Raw genomic sequence first — 19,493 nt, 5'->3', positions numbered from 1 at the left:
AAAAAGTGGCCACACTAACCCGCACTGACCCTACATAATCCACTACAAATCTAAACCATCTCCATCGCATTCATTAACGTTAAGATTTCAACACAAGCACACAAATCGATTATGTCGTTACTTCCTGAACAAAAACAATTTTATTCCCAAAATGGTTACATTCTAGTATCCAATATTTTCACCGAGACCGAAATAAGCGAATGTTCCACAGCCTACGATACCTTGTTTGCGGACAAGGTTAAAAACAAGTCGAATTTGGAAGCAGAGTGGAAAGGCAACTGGAAAAACGAACATAAAAAACAATCGGTATATTGCTATTTACTTTGTTCCATTTTATAGAATTCTTTGTGTGCTAACAAATATATACATTTTCACTACCAGGTTTTATCGATCCACAATTTGCAATGTCACTCCTCCACATTTACGAAAATGCTGTTAAACCAGAACCTTTTGGACATTGTGGCTGAAACCGTGGGGTCTCCGAACGTATGTTTGCACCATACCAAGGCCCACATCAAACCGGAAAAAATCGGAGCTACGTTTCCAACCCATCAGGTACACACGTTTGCCTCCATCCAATTTGCGCCACACGTTAAATAAATATGCGTCCTTTAGGACTATCACTACTTTCCGTACAAGAATGATTCTATGGTCGCCATATTCATCCATTTGGATGATAGCGATACTGAAAATGGGGGTCTCGCCGTGTTTCCGGGGTCGCACAGATTGGGCCCACAAGAGAACAAGTCAAACGTGGAGACGCATTTTTATGTGGATCAGGTATCAAAGTTAGATTGCTCATGATAAATAAGTACATTATCTGATTGATAATTTTATAATCAGGACAAATTCAGTCTTGATAAAGCCACCTCCGTCGTGGCGAAACGTGGCGATGTTCTAATATTTTCATACCTCTTGGTGCATGGGAGTTATCCCAACGTGTCGGACAGGGTGAGGAGAATGTTGCTCTTTCAGGTAGTAATGATAATCAGTGCTTATCTGTATTGAAAATGAAGATGGTGATAAAAATTATCATACGATTGATTTTTTTGCATGTGGAGATGATGGCGGCGGAGGATGTCCCGTTAAAAGGCATCCATTTATCGCCTTGCCACGGAATGGTTCTTCGTGGTCGCAACGCGGAGAGAAATGCGGACATTGAGAAGAGACATGAGGCATAAATTTAGACGTGAAAAGTATGGCACAATTTGATATCTTACTTAATTATAAATCAAAATCAATATTTATTAAACTTATTTGTTAGAAATAGATAAATGCCTAAGTTTAAGGAAAAAAATAATTGGTCGAAAGTAAACACCTTCAACCTTCTAAGTATACTAAATAACTTGTATTATTATTTTATAAATTCTTCTTAAGACTTCAAGAGGTAAAACTTATTTTAGAAAAAGTTTCATGAAAATGCGGCATGTTTCTAATTTTTCCAATATGTTCATCAAAACGTCGCTCCACAATTTGTACACCTTAAAGAAAAATAACATTTAAACTTTTAAATCTTATTAGAAGCCAATTAATTTTTCTCACCTTTTCTGTCTCATTGCCAAACAGCACAGGATTCCTACAGATAATACAAATAATTTATAACATATCTAATATGGAAGAAATAAGACTTGATAAGACGCCTTACCGATGGGGAAGAAAAAAATCGCCAAGAAAATAGCGCAGCAGTCGAAATCATCTATCAGGCTACCAACGTGGCATCTATACAGCACATATGTAATAGTTAGATATGCATATTATTTGGATCGTGATAAGCATATTCTTGTAATGATACATCCCACATATACATCAAAACTTGAAGTCATAAGTATCATAAGTTGAGCCGACGAGAGCAGCGGTTAAAAAACATATATGTATTGGACATATTTCAGGTGAAAAGTTCAAAGGTTCAAAACCACCTTCTTATAATTCAAAATTTCGAAATACAATTTATCAGGAAAAAATTTTCAAAAATATTGCCGTCGTTCATAAGTTGGGGATTTTCTCGTAATTCTTTTTTGTCGCCAGAGATTGTAAATAATAATTAGTCAACATAATCACATAATCGTAACTGAAATACATTGATTTTTTTGTCTAAACTCGATGGTTGCATGCTAAAAGAATGAACAAATGGTTCCGGAATTCATTAGAGCACTTAAGAAAACTTATAGGCTCACCTAGGACACCCCCCACTCACGATTACGACGCGAGTTCCTGGTTGAACGAGTTGTGCGGGTTGGACCGTGACCGTCGTGGTGGAGCCATATTGATAAGGCGGTTGATTTTGAGGAGGTGGAGGTGGTGGTGGATACGCCCCCCATCCCACGGGAGCTGGAATTCGTGGGTGATCCGGAAAACCTTGGGGTTGTTGATCCCCTGTAAATTTACATGTCCACATAATTTCTTTGGATGACAATTCTCATACGTTAGTAGGTATTTTGGACCGAGGATAGTTCGCATTAATTTCTCAAATTTGCAACTTTTTCCTGTGAATTGACTCACTTTCCGTGCCTGGATAAGGAGGGGGTGGCATTCCAAAGTCTTGGTCGTTGTGCAATGTGGCAGATGCGGACATCATGCCGTCACCCTTTCCAGAATTTGAAGGCGGTTGGGGTTGTGCCATTTTTGGAGACTTATTTAATTCGCTCAAACACTGCAAAATTTTGCAACTTTGTTTATTTTTTTTGCTAACCAAATAGAAATAAACGCAGAAGCACAGCTTTATTTAAAAGTTGTTTTATAGAAGTGAGAAAAGTATTGGAGTGGGTGTTCATAAATTTTGCCTGGTTATATGTAGATTTTTACGTTGTGACTAAATACATACATACGTGATTCAGTGAACATACTATATCTGCATTTTAATGATCATCATGCTGATAATGGTGGCATATTGTATATTTTATCAGCTTCGTAATGGTCGTCATCGTCATGATTCGACTAAAGGCAAACGGAAAACAATCATTTGTTACATACAGACTTATGTATATGTACGTGCAGCACTGACTGAACTGAAGTGAACTACCCAAAGCAAAGCAAAAGTTCCAGTTCACAGTTCGAGAGATAAGATCAGAATTAAGCACTTGGCAAACATTTGTTATGAACAAAGTACAATAATTATGGAGTATTTGTATGTTTAATGGAAAATCAAATGGATCATAAATCGATAACAAAAACTAAGCATCATATAGAATGCATGTAAAGGATCATGCACATGTACATCCTTTATTTAATAAATTTGATTCACTGCAGGAAAAATTAAGTGACTGCATGATGCTGACATTATTATCCAGAATCCAGATTGTGCGAGGGAGTGGAATAAATCATGTAAAAATAGTGTAGATTATTTGTCATAACTTTTTTATACTATAATTTATATCAATTGTTTTGTATAATGTCGTTCGTAGCAGAACAGCAGGTGATACTATTAGTCATCATGCACTTGTTGATTTGAATTTGTAGTTTCCAACATACGCAATTATGTGTAATGAAGCCATCTAAGCATTAAGTTTGAACTATTAATAAACTATTTGACGTAGATGTTGTTATGAATTTACGTAATTTTTATTCGTGCATACTGAATGCAATAATATTGAAATTGTTTAAATTAAATCTATCCTACAAAACCTTGTAAAAAAGAGAGATGTGATTTTAAAGAGAAAAGTTACTTTTGGTTTTGATCAATAGATTATTAATTATAATTTTGGGTCTCATATGAAATTTTAGAGTTAAAAAGACGACTTATGGCTTAATGGCCATCTTATGCTGCGAGTAGTTATCGTAATACTCGTCGCTGTCAACTTCAGAAATCTTTTGCCAACCGTTTTCTTTCACCTGAATAAATAAGATATAAAATAGTTACAACATAACTTGCATTGCCTTTTTATCGATGATCAAGGAGTAATGCATGCGGCTTACGTGGTATACTCGAATTACACCTCCAGATGCAGCGTCGCGATGGGTCGCGTGAAAAATGGCGCGTCGTCCTAATTCCTGAGCTTCCAAGTCGCTCAAGTCCTCCCTGAAAAATTAAGAATTTAGTTTGTGAATATATCGAAAACAGTGACAAATGTCTAATACAGCGCTTCAAATTTTGCGTTGAAAACCGTTTTTTGCTGCAAATCCTTACCTATATCCTGCATCCAGCACGCCTAAGGCATACGTTGCTCCACTCCCGACACTGAACAATTTTCCAGCCGCTCGCCTTCCATCGTCGTCTACGTAATAAAGTCCTGGTCCGCGCTTGTCCCACCCAGCGATCATCACCCCCATCGATAAGCCATATCCCTTGTACTGGTAAGCAATATTGGACAGGATTTTGCTCGCCGCCGCAACCGAGATTCGCTCACGATTCTTTAGCTCGTAAAGGCGACAGTGTTTCGAGAGGACGCGCTCCCAATAAACACAATCCGCTGCACCGCCAGCCATCGTACCGAGGAGAAATTCATTAATTTCAATAATTTTCTTGACCTCTTGTGACCCGATGAACATTCCTCCCGTGGCACGAGAGTCGACAGCAATGATAACACCACCGTTGAACTTGAAGGCGAGCGTTGTTGTTCCGTGAGCCATGTGGAGGGCGGGGGCACCGCTATTATTTCCGGCCGAAGAGGTGGCGGGGCGTGGCCCGTAGGATGAAATTGGTCCGGAAGGGATGAAGCCGAAAGGTCCTGGAGCCTTCGCGGAGTGAAAGGGAGACAAATAGTCGAGTTTGAAGGACTCCAACTCTGGGATCTAGTAGTATGAAAATAAGGATCATAAAAGATGTCACGAAATGAAATGCAAGTTAATAATAAAAATGAGTTCTCACGTCCAAAGCAGGTGGCATCATGAGTTTCATGTTATCCTTCATGTTAGGAGTATGAGCATCGATATCATCCTCGGTTTCGGAAAGATTACCAAATTTTGAAAAGAGGAGTCCACCACTCTTAAAACCACAGAGGGATTCGAGAGCCATTTTTTAACTGTGGAATGAAATAAAAATGTCGAATAATTAATTATTGCATACAAATTAAATTACAACAATGTTGAAAATTAAAATAAAGCACTGCGATGAGTATAAGTTTTCTGACATTTTAACTGAGATGGAAGTTGTGCAAATGTTAAGCATGTGATCTCACCTGGACCCTGTTCACGTCTTCACTTTTTAACAGTGAAAAGTTAATTAATCAATCAATTAAATCCGTACGAAGATTGAAGAAGTATTTGAGTTTTATTCCTTTCTGCAATGTCACCCGGAATATGAGTCGAGAAAATTGAAAAGAGCGGTATCTTAGGGGACAGTGAGAAATGGTGCCATGGAACGAAATGAGTCTCAATCTGCCTCCTCGTCTCATTTTGTCTCACATTTCTCAATCATGCCTCTGTTCGGAATAACCACAGTATCAAGTTCTTCGTTAATGCGTGTCATTATGACGCTGTCATAACGTTAATGCTAAAGTTAAAGCTCAACTGCATATAAACGCGGTGAAATTTTATTCACCCTTATCCAATTTCCTGTCCATTCAATTTAATTTAGAGTATATGTAGAAAGTACAATGAAAAAGTTATGAAGTGAAACTGGACAATGTGAAACGGATAATATTTCTTTTCAATATAAAGCACTGAATGTTTTGTATATCGTCACATTGACGTTATGTGCATGTGAAATGTCATCATCTGGTCTGGTCTTTATCATCTCGGTATGAAAAACAGTTTCTAGTTTTTTAGGGCGTGTTATAATTTAAACTATTTATTGAAATTTTGTTTTGACTCCAAACTTAATAATGCACTAAGCACCAGCATTACAATTGTGTCGAAATGATTGTATATTGTCATGTACAATTTATTATGATGTAAATTGATTTTACAAGCATAATGAGAATCCTAATTTGACTCGCTTTGCAGGTTGGTGGTCGTTTGGCCTGATCTCATTAAGATAGTTAAATTTTCAAAATTGATGCAAGATTAAAATTAGTAAACTTATTATCAAGAAAAATTGTCTTTGGAATAAATAGGATAAATGTACCGTCCATTAATTCTACTCATGTTTTTTGAATAAAAATATCAATTTATAATCTATATTTACTTACATTTCTTTCTTATTCAGGGACAATTTAGGATTCATACAATAAGTAACCACGCCGTGCTACAATAAATAACCATGTTTAAATTTACTTAAATGCGGTACACCTAAATTTAATCCTTCCCAAAGTTAAGTAAGTAAGATTAAAATATCGGACAATAAGCAGATTTTGACACAGAAAACCATTTCAAACATGATACCTACAAGAAATTCTTATCCTTCACCGAGTAAGTAAAGTAGTAAAAATCCATCGTCCTTCACTATACTTTGTGAAATCAATTCTCATTCTAATAACTGCTACACGAACACAAAAAAATGCGTAATAATAACAGAATTAGAATTCTCCTTGGTGGTTACATTACTCACAAAAAATAATTTGCTTTAAAGTAGAGCACTTTAAAATCATAAGCCTTCTCAAAATCACATACCTTCCCTTGATAAAATTATGATATTCTTCCACCGTAAAAAAACTGCATGCATGCATTCATATTACGGTAACAACAAAACAACAACAAACAATTGGTGGCGACTTTACCAAGCTACTTACCTTAAGGATTTCTTATAAATAAAGTACAAAATAACTAACTTTTTGCCATACATACTTCCATTATTAGAGAGTTAGCATTTAAAATGAAATTGTGACTTGTTCAGCCTTCCCACATATTTCATATCCTCAGTAAAGTTGGTCGGTAAAAAAATTGTGCCATGTTAAAAAACGAATAAGCTACCTGGCCTGGTGGTGGATTGGATGATATGCAATTGTGGTTCTAAATTTTGTGTTGTGCTTCTCTCTACTAGAGATGGTCCCCATGGGATAGCTTTAAGGCAACAACTTGTATATGTATGGGGCCAGGTTAATCCAAAATCCAATCCACCTTGTGTTAATCCATCCACCTTGCAATCCTTCTACCTTTTTCTTATTACCTACATATATTCGTCATCAGTTAGAGACCAATGTGCATTCTGGTATATGTAATGTCTTAAAGGTATTGTTACATGTAGTCCTATCTGCACCGCATATTATGCATTGGTTAAAGGAAAGGTGTGTGTTTGTGTAAATGCAATTCCAATGCAATTCAGAGTTTAAAACTCACATACTTTTCCTTCCTGTGTGGTGTGATGTGGTGGTGATGGGATTTATTAATAAGTATTTGGTTATTTTACTGGGGGAGGATAAACTTTAAGCGATTTAAATAGCTAGAAATTAAACGGGTCTCTAAATAAAGTAAGGAAATATAAGTTTTGTAAAGATTTTGGTAAAAATTGGTGTAAAAATGAGTTTGGAGTGTTAAAGTTACGAAAGTTTGGAGTGTGGAGGTGGTTACTTTTGGGTGGGTGGATTCTACATGGATCATATATTATTGGAAATTGGAGCACTATTTGTTTAACCAACTTTGTGGGACGGATATGGACGTAATTTAAGAATAATAAAGTGGTGTTTGTTCCTTGACAAAATCCAGATCACATTTTTTTATCTAGTGAAATTTTGCGTAACGCTTCATACAAATTTGTATTTTTCTCTAATAATGTGCAGAGGAGGTGATTGATAACTGCCCAATAGTGAAAGTCAGTTAGACTGAATGTGCTAGTTGGTGATATCCCCGTGCCACTAATACGTAACGTAGCGTCCCATTTTGTGACACCTTTTCTGAACTGATTAATAATTCCGATTATAAGAATACTAAATAGAAAATTGATTAATTGTGCTCGTACTGAAGACGAAAATCTACATGAAAAATAACTTCATTCATTAACATTCTATGGAACTCACTCAAATTAATTGCAGAATATTTAACCAGTCTACCCTCTTACATAAATGTTGCAATATTAATTGCTAAATGTGTATGTATCGGTATATTTACCTTCAGCAATTACCTTCCTGCCTTACAGTGATGAAAATTTAATGTGATTATCTTTCACCGACATACCGATATCCGTCCATACATACATTAATATTGATTTCATAACGGATTATACTGGATATAATGGCTGATTAAATATTGAAGCGCACTGTCAATAACGTGTAATTGTGAATTGGAAAGCCTCATTTGAGATTTAAAACAACCTTGATGCGACAATTTCATATTGTTAGTAAAACTAGACCAACCCGACTCGAAGGTCATAACTGAATTCGATACGCACGTGTAAAACAGAAGGACACGGAGATTTTATACAACTAAATAAATAAACAATGATAAACAAATTAACTAAAAATACTCAATTTTAACTAAACCGCACCCATCCATAGTCTGAAGTGCAATAGTAAACAAATTACAACCATGTCTTCTACCATCACACCCATCAGTATTAGCAAGGAGTGCTTATCATCCTCCCCAAAATTGGATGAGTCGATATCGATATCCACTCCACCACCACCCATCGCCTTCAACGGAGACACTTTCACCCGGCCCAATAGGAAAATTAGGAAAGGACTCATCACCGAGTTTATGCTCGATAATGGAAATAACGGTACAATTTCCTCTCTTATCAACAAAAATGCATCCCTCATCTCACTTGAGAAATACAAGTTGAAAATTTTAATAAGAAGTTTCCAGCTGGATTTTGAGATGAGTTGAGTGGGGAGATTGAGATAAAAAAATGGTCCAGATTTGTACATCTCACTTTACTTGCACAACGTTTAAGAGAAATCCGTGCTCCACTTTTTTTCCAGATCGTGTACATATTTGAGTACGAAATCTTACCCTTTTTTCTTACCCGCAGATGGTCTAGAAACTAATACGAAGAAGGCGGAAGTCACACCAGTGCTTTTTGAAACACCATCTGCTCCTCCTCGTCGGTCTTCTCCTACCACTTCCGGAGGAGGAAGTTCTTCTTCTAATTCCATTCCCAGCCTCGTCCTACGTCTCCCTTCCACGGAATCTTCGTCTGAATCAAGAAATGGAAGTGGATCCAGTTCTGGATCGGGACGAAGTGGAAATGGTTCAAACAATATTATGATTCCGTCCGAGAAGGAAGTCTCTCTAATTTCGGGGGGAGGAAGAGGACCAGATAACTTGTCCATTAGTACAAACTCGGAAGATAACTTTGAACTTTTTATCGGAGAGGGGGAAAGTTTGGAGAGGTGCAGTTTTCTAGAGTCGGAGGAGCACAAACAGCATCAAGGGGCAGAATCGCCGAGCAGGTAAAAAATTAGAGTAATTTGGATATAAAATAATTGTTGGAAATTGATCATAAATTTTTTGGGTGGGTTCGATTTTTGTCGTAATTACAAATGACATGGGATTTTCTATTAAAAAATCCATGCTTGTGTAAACATGCATATTTGCATTGCATGAAAAAATGAAATCCCTCTGTTTTTGCCAAAATCAAAGCAAACGCGTTTACACGTTTGTAAAAGAAATCAAACTCGCACATTTTAAAAACAACTTGGCTTAAAATTGAGAGTTTTGTAATTTAAGTTAAATGGCAAAACACGTAAAATTTGAAAATTCAAAAATCTTCTCACGCCATAATTTGCATATTGCATTAAAATACAAGAAATGCATAACGAACTAAATTCGCTTGCCCGGCGAATCATTTATATCGTGCCATCGCCACCAGTTTAAAATTGCATTCCACTTTTAAACCTCACTTTCCATTCAATCCACAACGCTTCATTAACTCAAGCATATTAAAACTGAACTAGAAAATCGTCCAATAAAAAAAATATTCTTTTCTTTCCATTTCTTTTATAATTTTACGACCATAATTCAAAATCGAACACTACTTTTGAAATAATTTTAACAATTATAACATTTCTTAATGGTGTCATTCTTCTCGAGTGCTGACTGACATGCATACACATCTAATAACAATAGTTAGTTAACTCATAACTAAAATTATAGTATACCCACCATCACGACGATACATACATAGTAGTAAAAGAATATCTGCACACAGTAGTCAAAATATTCATCACAATGTGCAAATATATAATTCTCATGGTTAGTTAGGTTAGAGAGACATCGTCGTAACCATAAATATTTAAGACTTGAGAGAAGAAATGTGTAATAACGAACGCTTATTTTATTTTGAAATTGCACTTGGTTTCGTGGTAAGTGGTAAGTATGTAGTACTTTTAGTTGCTGCAAAATAAAATACCCATCGTCGTGGTCTCCTCGGTCGGCAGCAGCAGCATTACTTATATCCCATTAAAATTTAAAAAGTTTTTTCTACCAACTTTTCGTCGGCTACTTATTTACTTACTCGAAGAAGTCAGCAGTGGTGTTGGTGCGTTGGTTGTGAAATTCTTCAAAATTATGTCGTCTCATCTCATCATCACTTTTTCTTAGAGAAAACAAAACATAAGTAATGCTAGCAAAAGCCTACTCGACGTCGTATAGATTTCATTTTGTTTGAAGAATTTTGAAGAATTTGCGTTTGTTTTGTTGTTGTTGTAATGTAGCTTTAGAAGTCCGTGTTCTCTCGTCGCCGTTGTGCATCAAACTATTGATTGATTACAATTACTTTTGTGACTAGTTAAAAGAATTTGCAGAATCATCATTCGCTCTTTCCTTTTCTTATTTTACTTATTTATTTCTGTCGTGCAAATGACAAGTGTTATTTGACGCACCGCGGAGGGTGTGATGTGAATTAATGGGAGGAGGAAAATAAAGAAATTGTGTGTGTGTGACACTTTCCTTTGAAATTGTTCGATTACGAGAAAAGTGAGACTTTTAAGATAAGGATTGTTGTCTTGATGCATAATTATCTCTCTGAATTAATTATTTGCAGAGATCTTGCGTCTTCCAGTGAGTGTCAGGATCCCTCGTCGAGACGGACTTCATCCTTGACGAGGAACGGATGGCAGAGGACTAGTCTGAGGAAAACGCCTACAAGTGGTGGTGGTGGGGGAGGGGTCGTTTCTGGGGACGGGATTACGATGACGAGCACCCCAACGCATCGGAGGTGGGGCTCATTTAGAAATAGGTGAGAAAAATGACACCTCTTTTTTAACACGAAATGACCCCTGAGTCAGCAAATTATTTAGAACATATTTGTTATTCTCGCAGCGTCTTACAAATTGAGAGAAATGTTTACAAAATGAGTCAGGTTTTTAAGTCGTCAATTTATAAGAGTGACGTGTGACAAAGTGACGTTAAGTGACACATTACCATCGCATATTTTAGGTAATAACATTCCTGGTTGAAACTGAATTTAAATTCCTGTCGCACTTTTATGTATTTACGACTTACTTAACTTAGAGACTTCAAGCGGAAGAATGTTTTTACAAGAATTTTCTTCTCGTGTCAGCAGCCTTTGCCAGGAAGAAAATATGCTACTCGCTTGGTTTGCAGTTTATGTAGTAAAATGTCGATCCAAATGACACGTTTTCCATCCCCTTGAATAAATAGGTTTCGTTTTCTTTTTCTGGGGAGAAAAAAAAGAGTTAGTTAAGGTCTCTGGATAATATGGAAGTTGTTTAAGTTGATGGATATGGAAGGCGATGGAGTAGATTTTGTACTGTTATGTGGTGTCATGAATCGTGACATTTCAGTTTAATTTATCTCACTCGGCTTTAATACGACTGCAAACTTGTGTTGTTTCTTAATTTGCGAGAGAAACAGTCAGTCAGTAGCAGTTAAAACAAAACATTTGACATTTAGCAAAACCACAAGGCTATTGGCTGACTCATTTACGTAATTTACATGCGTACATAATGAATGCATGCATGCATCGTCAGTATGAATATAACAGTTTAATTGCTACACTTGTCTTGGCTGGAAAGTTTATCGTGTGTATGTGGGGATTTTGTAGACATTTTTTGTAAATTATAAAATTGGAATACTAATTATAATAGTAATGTGAAGTTAAAGACGACCATGTACCACTAGTAAGTATTTAACGAGACGAGATAAAATTAAAGGCGAAAACAATTCATATTCACTAATTATTAGATTGCGAGATAGACAAAGAGGGGAAATATTTACGTTAATAATAAGCACATAATTAGGGGTAGTTGGACAATTAAAATACACCAATTAGATACTCACTTACCTAAATAGCTTCGTCGTTGTATTTTTGAAGCGCAAGATTGAAAAAGAAGTGGTTACATAAAATTATAAAATGAATTTCGGCCGTAATATAGATTTTACTTTGTACTGAAAATATTGGCAACAAATTTAGCAGTTTATCTTGATCTATGTAATTAATTTACAAAATTATTTCCCCAAAATTGCAGCAGCGGTGTTAAACGTGCCATGGTCGGGGGCACGAGTGGCGTCCCTTCCACAAATGCGCTCGCGAATCAGCTCTACCGTTCCTCCAGCTACCACTCCTCCGGTCGAAGTTCGGCCGGCGACGGGGAAGAAATGTATTCCGATAGCTCCTTGGAAGGAGAAGTTATCGACTTAACGAAAAAGGTGGGTAGGAAATAATTTAAAAAAATTATATCAACAATGACATCATTTTCTAAGCATTCACATTTAAATATGCCAAGATATACATTGTTGTATTATCATTTTTTGCGGTGGAGCCAAATTGAAAATATAACACCAATTTCAAAATATCCTGCATAATTTTAATGTATTTTCATATCTCTAGGTTCACCATCTCGAAGAAAAGTTCACCGTCCTAGCCGAAAACCAGCATGACGTTGACGATCGTTACACCCGTTCCAAGCAGGAGAATGCCGAGCTAAAAACCAAGCTCTTTATGCTCGAGGAAACCCTCCGCGATGTGGAAATGCGATCTGAAGAGAAGCTCAAAGAAGAAGCCCGACGCCACAAAGAAGCCACGGCTCGACTAGAGATGGAAAAGACGCTGCAATTAGAAAACCTCGAAATTAAGTTGCAAATGGTGGAGAAGGAAATTTCCTCTTCAAAAATAGAGACGAAACGATTAGAAGGTTCGTTAGAACGAGAAAGGAACGAGAACAACTACTTGAACGACAAATTGTCCGGGATGGAGAGGGAGGTTGGCTGTCTTAGGGAGGAAAATAGAAGCCTCGTCGCACAGAATAGGGTCGACAGAGAGAACATGGTCCAAGAGAGTGTGGGGTCACAGCAGGTGATTTCAAGTCAATACATCATTTTTACGTATAATTTGGAACATTTCGATTTTTTCCAGGCCTTAATCGAGCTTAAAGCCCAACTCGAATCCTTATCGAATTTTCATATGAATGGGGGCAGCTCTTCCTCGTCTAACCACTCCCACTCGTTGAGAAGAAACGATTCCTCCGACCCGGTCGAACTAAGATCGCGTCTTCACGAAGCGGAGGATGAGATTAAAAGACTTAAAGCTCTAAATAATCGTGCGTGCCTTATCAGTTTGACATTCGTACATATTTATATGGGATTTGGAAAAGCGGATTTGTCATGATTTTGATTTTTTTTCAGAATTGGAAGAAAATAATGCAGAATTGAATGCTCAAATGTTAAATCAGAGATTGGAAGATGGGAGAAATTTGTTAAATAATATGAATTGTGTCGTCTCTTCTTCGGGAGGAAACAGTTTAGCTGCCGAGTTTGAAGCCATGTCGAATGAAGAGGTGGGACTGAATTTCAACTTTAAAATTGGGATTTTTTTGCCATTTTAAACCACTTTTTGTCTAAACAAGAACTTTTCTGATGACCTATTTACTTTTTTCCCCATTTTAATAATTTAACCCTCACTGCATTTTCTTTTCATAATTTTCTAACCTTTCTATGCAAAATTTTTGGCCTAACAAAGGTTTCGGTTTTGGTAACAAAATATGAAATACGTTTCTGAAATTATTTTACAGCCAGATGAATATTTTGGAATATTATCGCCCAAAATTCAGTCAGAAAAGGAATCGTTGACAAAGGTTGTTAAAACATTCGTCTACTTCGTTTTTATTTTATTTTCAATTTTCAACCAAAGCGTTGACAAAATATTACAGACTAAACCATTTATAGATTTTGAAAAAAATAAATTCGACGTTGAAATAGATTCTTGGTTGTGCTTTAGAAATTGACATTTTTTGTTCTATCTTTTCAGATGAGAACGGCCCTAAAAGATCAGAAGGAGGCAAATCTTGCCCTGCGAGCTTACATTGACAACATTCTCCTCAATATTGTCGAACATTATCCTCAATTACTGGAAGTGAAACATAACAACAACGGGTTTAACAATGCGTGCCACAACAACAAGGGCAAAGAAGGCAAAGGGGGAAGCAATGAAAAAGTCATACATTGACGACACGTTAAAAGTAGAATACAAAAAATATTTGGCAAACGCCAAACTATGGGGAACTAATCCGTCCTAAATTGTGCAAAAAATTGACCTGAGTCCAAATCCTGCAAAGTATATACGATATGGATCCGAATTATTCTCCGTCCAAACTATGCAATGAATGTAGATTACCTGAGAGAAAACTTAATATGAGGGAAACTGTATTATGAATTTTATATCAAATAAGTATGTAATGTGCAACCACGAATCGCATAATTCCCGCATTATAAAAAATACTAAGAAATAGCACGTAAAACATTTTGTAGAATTTATATAACCAATTTTGTAAATATGACTGTAGTCTGCGAGTGAATTATAAGACTTAGTTTTTTATGCGAGAAAAAAATTGAAAGAATTAATACTAATTGTAGCACAAATCTCAAATTTTGTTTAATAATAAGTCCAGGACAATGTATTTTAATTACATGCATATATTTATCACGCATTAATTATAATTTTTCAGTTATTTTATTTAGCTCATTAACATTTACCAAGTAATTTAAATACTTACCAAAAGAACTAGAAAAATTGTATTGTATCATGTTAATATTCAGTCATTACGTATCTGTCTTCAATTAATCACGTAAGCCTAACTAATTAATTAGTTAGTTAATTATAATTATTTTGCGATATAAGTATTTGTGATATGTACCTTACAAAATAAATACAGAAATTATCGAAACTATCGCTCAAACGAACTATGCGGAGATTTAAATAATAATTATGAAAAAGTACTTTGCCAAACAAACGAACATGCTGCAAATAATTACAGCAAGGGCTTATCAGAAATTTTTGGTCAGAAAAGAACATCACAAATACAGAAATAATATAAATCCGGAAAAACAGATCAGCGACTATCTGCGACGACCCCATCTATATTATAAGCTGGAAATGTTTGTCTGCAACGGAAGTGAAAGTAATTTTCCGAAACGGAAGTGAAAGTGGAGAAAGTTAATCGTAATTTAATTACTTCCGGTGCGGACTGGTATTCAAGGTGTGGAACTTATCGCCCGGCGGAAGACGGGCTTATACGCTAGTTACATATGTTAAGTACTTGTTCATAATAAATAACATCTCATATTCATTCAATATCTTGGTAACTATTAGCCGGCGCTGGTGGTGGTTCCACTAGCAGCGAGTCAATGGACGCCGAATTAGGCACATGATACATCGTCGAAGTCGTCTGCTGGTTATCATCTTCACTCGAGGTAATGTGATTTGACGTGGTCATGTCCTCGTGAGGATTTAGTATTGGATCCGGTGACGACTCAATGGGCTCGTAGGCGATATGGTTTCTAAAAGGATAAATGGCAACATATCATATTGAAAAGTTTAAAGCCACATTTGGTATCATGTAATTAATTACCTGTATAATACGTAATGTTGGACGATAAAGAAGACATCAAAAGTGATGGAAAATAAACCAAGGCCAAATTTCGTGAGGTCGCCGAAAATCGAGTACCAGTCATCTGTGAAAGTTTGATACACAGGATTTACATCAGAAAATGTTTCGAAAAATTTAAGCAATTTTGTAGTTCAGTAAAGTTCAATTTTGCGAACTTTTTCACATTTTTATCATATGATTTGTAAAATTTTTAACAAATTACAACTTACCATGATTATATGCGATCAAAATCATTTGCAAAATGCTAAACATCCCTCCGGTAAAATCCAGCAAAACGTTTCCAATTGACCATCCCGATGTACTTTTTCTTGTATAATTCAACCATGCCTGCATTAGAAGGGTTAAAGCGATAATTTACAAAATTTAGCTTAAAGTTGAACGTCAATAGGCAAAAATAATTTAATTTTAGGTCACCTGCGGGACATATTTGACCAGTGTGATCCCAAGTTTTACATAGGAGCAAAAGTTCAAAAAAGTCAACCAAGTAATCGCATTTGACACTGTTACGGTGAACATGATGCCCAGAAATGAAGCTATTCCGACAAGTAGGGTCCTCCCCGAGTAGGAAACCGATTGTGATCCCCTCTGGACAAGATAACAATTACAAATTAGGACTAGAAGGGATTTTGAATACTTTTCTGACACTCACGTCGTACAAGATGCACTGAATTCCTGTCAGTCCGCTGGCGAAAACGGCGTGAAGGGAGAAAACAACATCGTTCAGCTGAACGGGGATTTCACCGGTGGGGTCCGCATCGTAGTACTGTGACTGAATGTACGGTATCCAGTAGAGGGCCACGTTGTAGATGGAGTATACCGTGAAGCCAGTTATGTTGAGCGATACAAATTCGAAAGATAGTCCTCGTACGCTATAAGATGCAGAATTTTAGAATGAGTTACACTAAGCACTTTTTTAAATCATAAATTATTGAACAAATTTAAGCAAATTAAATAATTAAGATCGGAATTCATAAAAATTATAAGATTGTTGCACCATTTCCCGTAAAATATTACAATTTTTGCTAAAAATTTGTTCCTTTCAATGAAATATTCACCTCTTTCTCTGATAATTTTGGATAATCTGGGGATAAAATGAAATTGACCAGGCCACAAAGTAAATCCACCCCACCACGTCGCAGATAATCGTCAATATCGAAAACTTGTAGATCGAGACACGAACAAAGATGTCATCCGAACTAGAAAAACATTGAATCATCAATTTAGCAAGGACCCCAATTAATAAAATCTATGTAATTTATCTTCTACTCACGTATAATTTTGCACGGGGGGTTCAATTTTTGACGAGATGACTAGTCTCCCAGCATGGAGTGGGATCAACGTGACAAGGGCAGAGGTGAAGTTCTCTCCGAGACTTATATTTTGCAGGGGTTCTATGTAAATCTGTTTGTCGGCAGGGACCGAGTACTGGAAAATGAGGGTGCTGTCATTGTCGAAGATGTCGTGATACGATGGCGTCGAAAGGACGGAAAATGAGTAGTTTTGAGATATGTGGATTGAAACTTCATGATCGTCCAGGGTCATCATCAATGGGCGTGTTTCTGTGATGTCTTCATTGTCTTGACCTGATTAAGATGAATAATTAAGAGGATATAAATAAATTCGACCAATTCGCTACTTACATCGACCTAGGTTAAATTGTGAGGATACAACCGCGACGAAAATAAGTACGAGTGGCAATCTTATCGTTCCCATTTTGTAATGTCGGCGTTTTGCGATTCTTATTTTATCAGCTTCTGTAAGAAAATCGGGCACAAATTATTTATAACAATATGAGAGCCTGGCTCTGAGCTATTTGTTAATTACAAATTAACTTTTAATTATGAAATTCATATAAATATCTTGAATATTTAGCTTAAATGAAGATTTTTAAAACAAGAGACTTACATTTGTATATTCCAATGCAGGATTAAAAAGGCATTTAAATGGGAAATGCATCAATTTTTTGTGGCATGTGATGGAAGCCACTTAATCGGAAGAATGTCCTGGCTTGTGACCAGGATGCTTATCCAACAAATCCCGTGCCCATCATATTTAAATACGTACACTGATAACGATATCAATAATATTTACAAATACTTGGAATTGTGAATTGAATGGAGGATTGAGATGATAAGTAAATTGCTTTTGTTTTAACTTTAACGCGCAGTTAGTTCTGTATTAAAATATTTACGCCCCGAAATCATACAATACAAACCAATGTATGATTCACAACGGCAGAATTGACGTAATTCACATAAGTAACATGGCCTAAAAACGGAATCAACAGATGGATGAAAACTAAACGCAATAATTTATTCATCATGTAGGATCCGAATTCTGTTAAAAATAGAGTACAAAATGAGACGAGGAAAACAAGATGGGAAAGTGAGACTACATTCATCATGATTTTACAAGTCAATTTGCAAAATTCACAAACCCATAATGAAGTATAAAGCTGTTTTTCCAAAATTTCTTGTTTCCTGTATTCAAGTCATGGAATAAATGCCACCGTTAGTTAAATTGTAGTCACGATGCAGTTATCAATTTATCAACTTTCTCCACTAAATTTGTATCACAATCATTATCAATTTTTTTAACGTTATAATCTTTACAATTATCAGTGTTATCACATTTTTCTCTTAAAGTTGGAGAAGACTCAATTTTCAAATCTTCGGAATCAGTCTGAGGAACGATTTCCTTTCGGATAGCGTCAATTCCACCGTTTCGTTGGATAAAGCTGAAATTTACGGTAAAATGTATAAATATGTACACAATTATTACGGATGTGTTAAAATCTAGGCCTAAAATCGAGATTGTACTCACTCTAAGATAAGTTTCCTCGAGTTTGGTTTACTCAAATGGAAATCTGTAACGCCGGCGCGTTGAAAGAACGCTTTGACTAGTTCCGTGTCCTCTAATTTTGACGAATTATTGCTAATCTCTTCAGAATTAATATTTCCAGATGTGGGAGGAGGAGGATTGGTAGATCGAAGGGAGAAGAAACGGCGGAACGGGTGACTTAACATCGATCGAGATGCTGACGACGAAGACGATACTGTGTGACCAATGTGTTTCACGTGCTTGAAGTCTTGTGGGGGTCCAATGTCCTCTTTTCGTAGACGGGGAGGTTTCTCCCGTTTGGCTTAAAAACAGAAAATTGTGTAGAAGGTGGCGTCGCGTATTTTTTAAAACTTTCATTTTCTTGTTCATATCGCTTTTAAATTGCTTATACTATTTCCGGAAATGTTGAAATTAAAAGTCTTACATAATTTGTGCAAATCACCGTCCAATTTGCACGTAAGTCCGGAATGCTGCACATTTAGTGCTCTCAATATAATCGTCCAGAGATCTATTCGCTCCCTTGAATAAAAAATACAAATTGAAAACGAAATGCAAAAATTATCCCTTATGATCTTGCCGTGAATTGACCAACCTGCTTATTTGCTGACTTTCCAACACTGTTACCAACCGGTTACAACACTCCCCCATCTGATCTTGAACCGGAAGTCGACAAATCTCGTATGCGTCGTCCTTCCCAAAATGTCCTGAGGTTAAGAGATGATGCGAAATATCGGAGAAACGCACTTTCGCACAAATCTCTTTACGAAACTTGGTCAAAACTTGGATTTTATTTCGTGTCGAATTTGACAAATTTGGCGTCATGTCTCCCCCAGAACTTGTCGTTGTAGTACTTTTTGTGCTCAATTTCCTATTCATTTTATGTACTTGTACGTAAACTTTTTAAATTACAAATTTTAAAGTATTACGCGAAATGAGAAATGTGACTGTTATGAGGGGTGAAGATACTCCAGCCGTATCTAATCAGCACAGAATGAT

The 19,493-nt window shown here is 36.3% G+C and overlaps 5 protein-coding genes across 7 annotated transcripts; 2 read left to right on the top strand and 3 right to left on the bottom strand.

Moving 5' to 3' along the window:
- Positions 1-21: 21 nt before the first annotated feature.
- Positions 22-1,345, top strand: LOC110853006 (probable alpha-ketoglutarate-dependent hypophosphite dioxygenase). Of its 2 annotated transcripts, XM_022101210.2 has the most exons (6): positions 22-306; positions 382-555; positions 616-780; positions 844-975; positions 1,062-1,196; positions 1,265-1,345. In XM_022101210.2, exons 1-5 carry the CDS (start codon positions 112-114, stop codon positions 1,179-1,181), a joined length of 786 nt encoding a protein of 261 aa, XP_021956902.1. In that variant the 5' UTR covers positions 22-111; the 3' UTR covers positions 1,182-1,196; positions 1,265-1,345. The 2 variants fall into 2 exon arrangements, with proteins under 2 accessions (XP_021956902.1, XP_021956901.1); XM_022101209.2 differs by having other exon boundaries at positions 24-306; positions 1,062-1,338.
- On the bottom strand, positions 1,228-2,827 carry LOC110853007 (brain protein I3). The gene is made up of 5 exons (XM_022101211.2): positions 2,500-2,827; positions 2,175-2,373; positions 1,646-1,719; positions 1,543-1,576; positions 1,228-1,481 (listed from the first exon to the last, which is right to left on the bottom strand). The coding sequence occupies exons 1-5, from the start codon at positions 2,618-2,620 to the stop codon at positions 1,454-1,456; spliced, it is 456 nt and encodes a 151-aa protein (XP_021956903.1). The 5' UTR covers positions 2,621-2,827; the 3' UTR covers positions 1,228-1,453.
- Positions 2,828-3,337: 510 nt separating this feature from the next.
- On the bottom strand, positions 3,338-5,266 carry LOC110853004 (proteasome subunit beta type-5). Its single transcript, XM_022101208.2, has 5 exons — positions 5,115-5,266; positions 4,805-4,958; positions 4,124-4,728; positions 3,913-4,015; positions 3,338-3,828 (listed from the first exon to the last, which is right to left on the bottom strand). The coding sequence occupies exons 2-5, from the start codon at positions 4,949-4,951 to the stop codon at positions 3,736-3,738; spliced, it is 948 nt and encodes a 315-aa protein (XP_021956900.1). The 5' UTR covers positions 4,952-4,958; positions 5,115-5,266; the 3' UTR covers positions 3,338-3,735.
- A 1,812-nt stretch (positions 5,267-7,078) lies between these two features.
- Positions 7,079-14,933, top strand: LOC110853001 (rab11 family-interacting protein 4B). Of its 2 annotated transcripts, XM_022101203.2 has the most exons (9): positions 7,081-8,527; positions 8,780-9,200; positions 10,793-10,987; positions 12,240-12,420; positions 12,602-13,066; positions 13,127-13,310; positions 13,396-13,547; positions 13,782-13,844; positions 14,018-14,933. In XM_022101203.2, exons 1-9 carry the CDS (start codon positions 8,338-8,340, stop codon positions 14,213-14,215), a joined length of 2,049 nt encoding a protein of 682 aa, XP_021956895.1. In that variant the 5' UTR covers positions 7,081-8,337; the 3' UTR covers positions 14,216-14,933. The 2 variants fall into 2 exon arrangements, with proteins under 2 accessions (XP_021956897.1, XP_021956895.1); XM_022101205.2 differs by lacking the exon at positions 13,782-13,844 and having other exon boundaries at positions 7,079-8,527.
- LOC110853002 (cystinosin homolog) lies at positions 14,701-19,475 on the bottom strand. The gene is made up of 12 exons (XM_022101206.2): positions 19,090-19,475; positions 18,922-19,016; positions 18,480-18,798; positions 17,562-18,393; positions 17,297-17,410; positions 16,927-17,239; positions 16,712-16,852; positions 16,306-16,525; positions 16,071-16,241; positions 15,866-15,983; positions 15,618-15,720; positions 14,701-15,546 (listed from the first exon to the last, which is right to left on the bottom strand). Exons 5-12 carry the CDS (start codon positions 17,367-17,369, stop codon positions 15,333-15,335), a joined length of 1,353 nt encoding a protein of 450 aa, XP_021956898.1. The 5' UTR covers positions 17,370-17,410; positions 17,562-18,393; positions 18,480-18,798; positions 18,922-19,016; positions 19,090-19,475; the 3' UTR covers positions 14,701-15,332.
- Between the last annotated feature and the right edge of the window lie 18 nt (positions 19,476-19,493).

Source organism: Folsomia candida, unplaced genomic scaffold, assembly GCF_002217175.1.
Source record: "Folsomia candida strain VU population unplaced genomic scaffold, ASM221717v1 Fcan01_Sc008, whole genome shotgun sequence".
NCBI lineage: Eukaryota > Metazoa > Arthropoda > Collembola > Entomobryomorpha > Isotomidae > Folsomia > Folsomia candida.
Note: the sequence above shows the minus strand (reverse complement) of the source record. Positions and strands in the feature narration are given on the sequence as shown.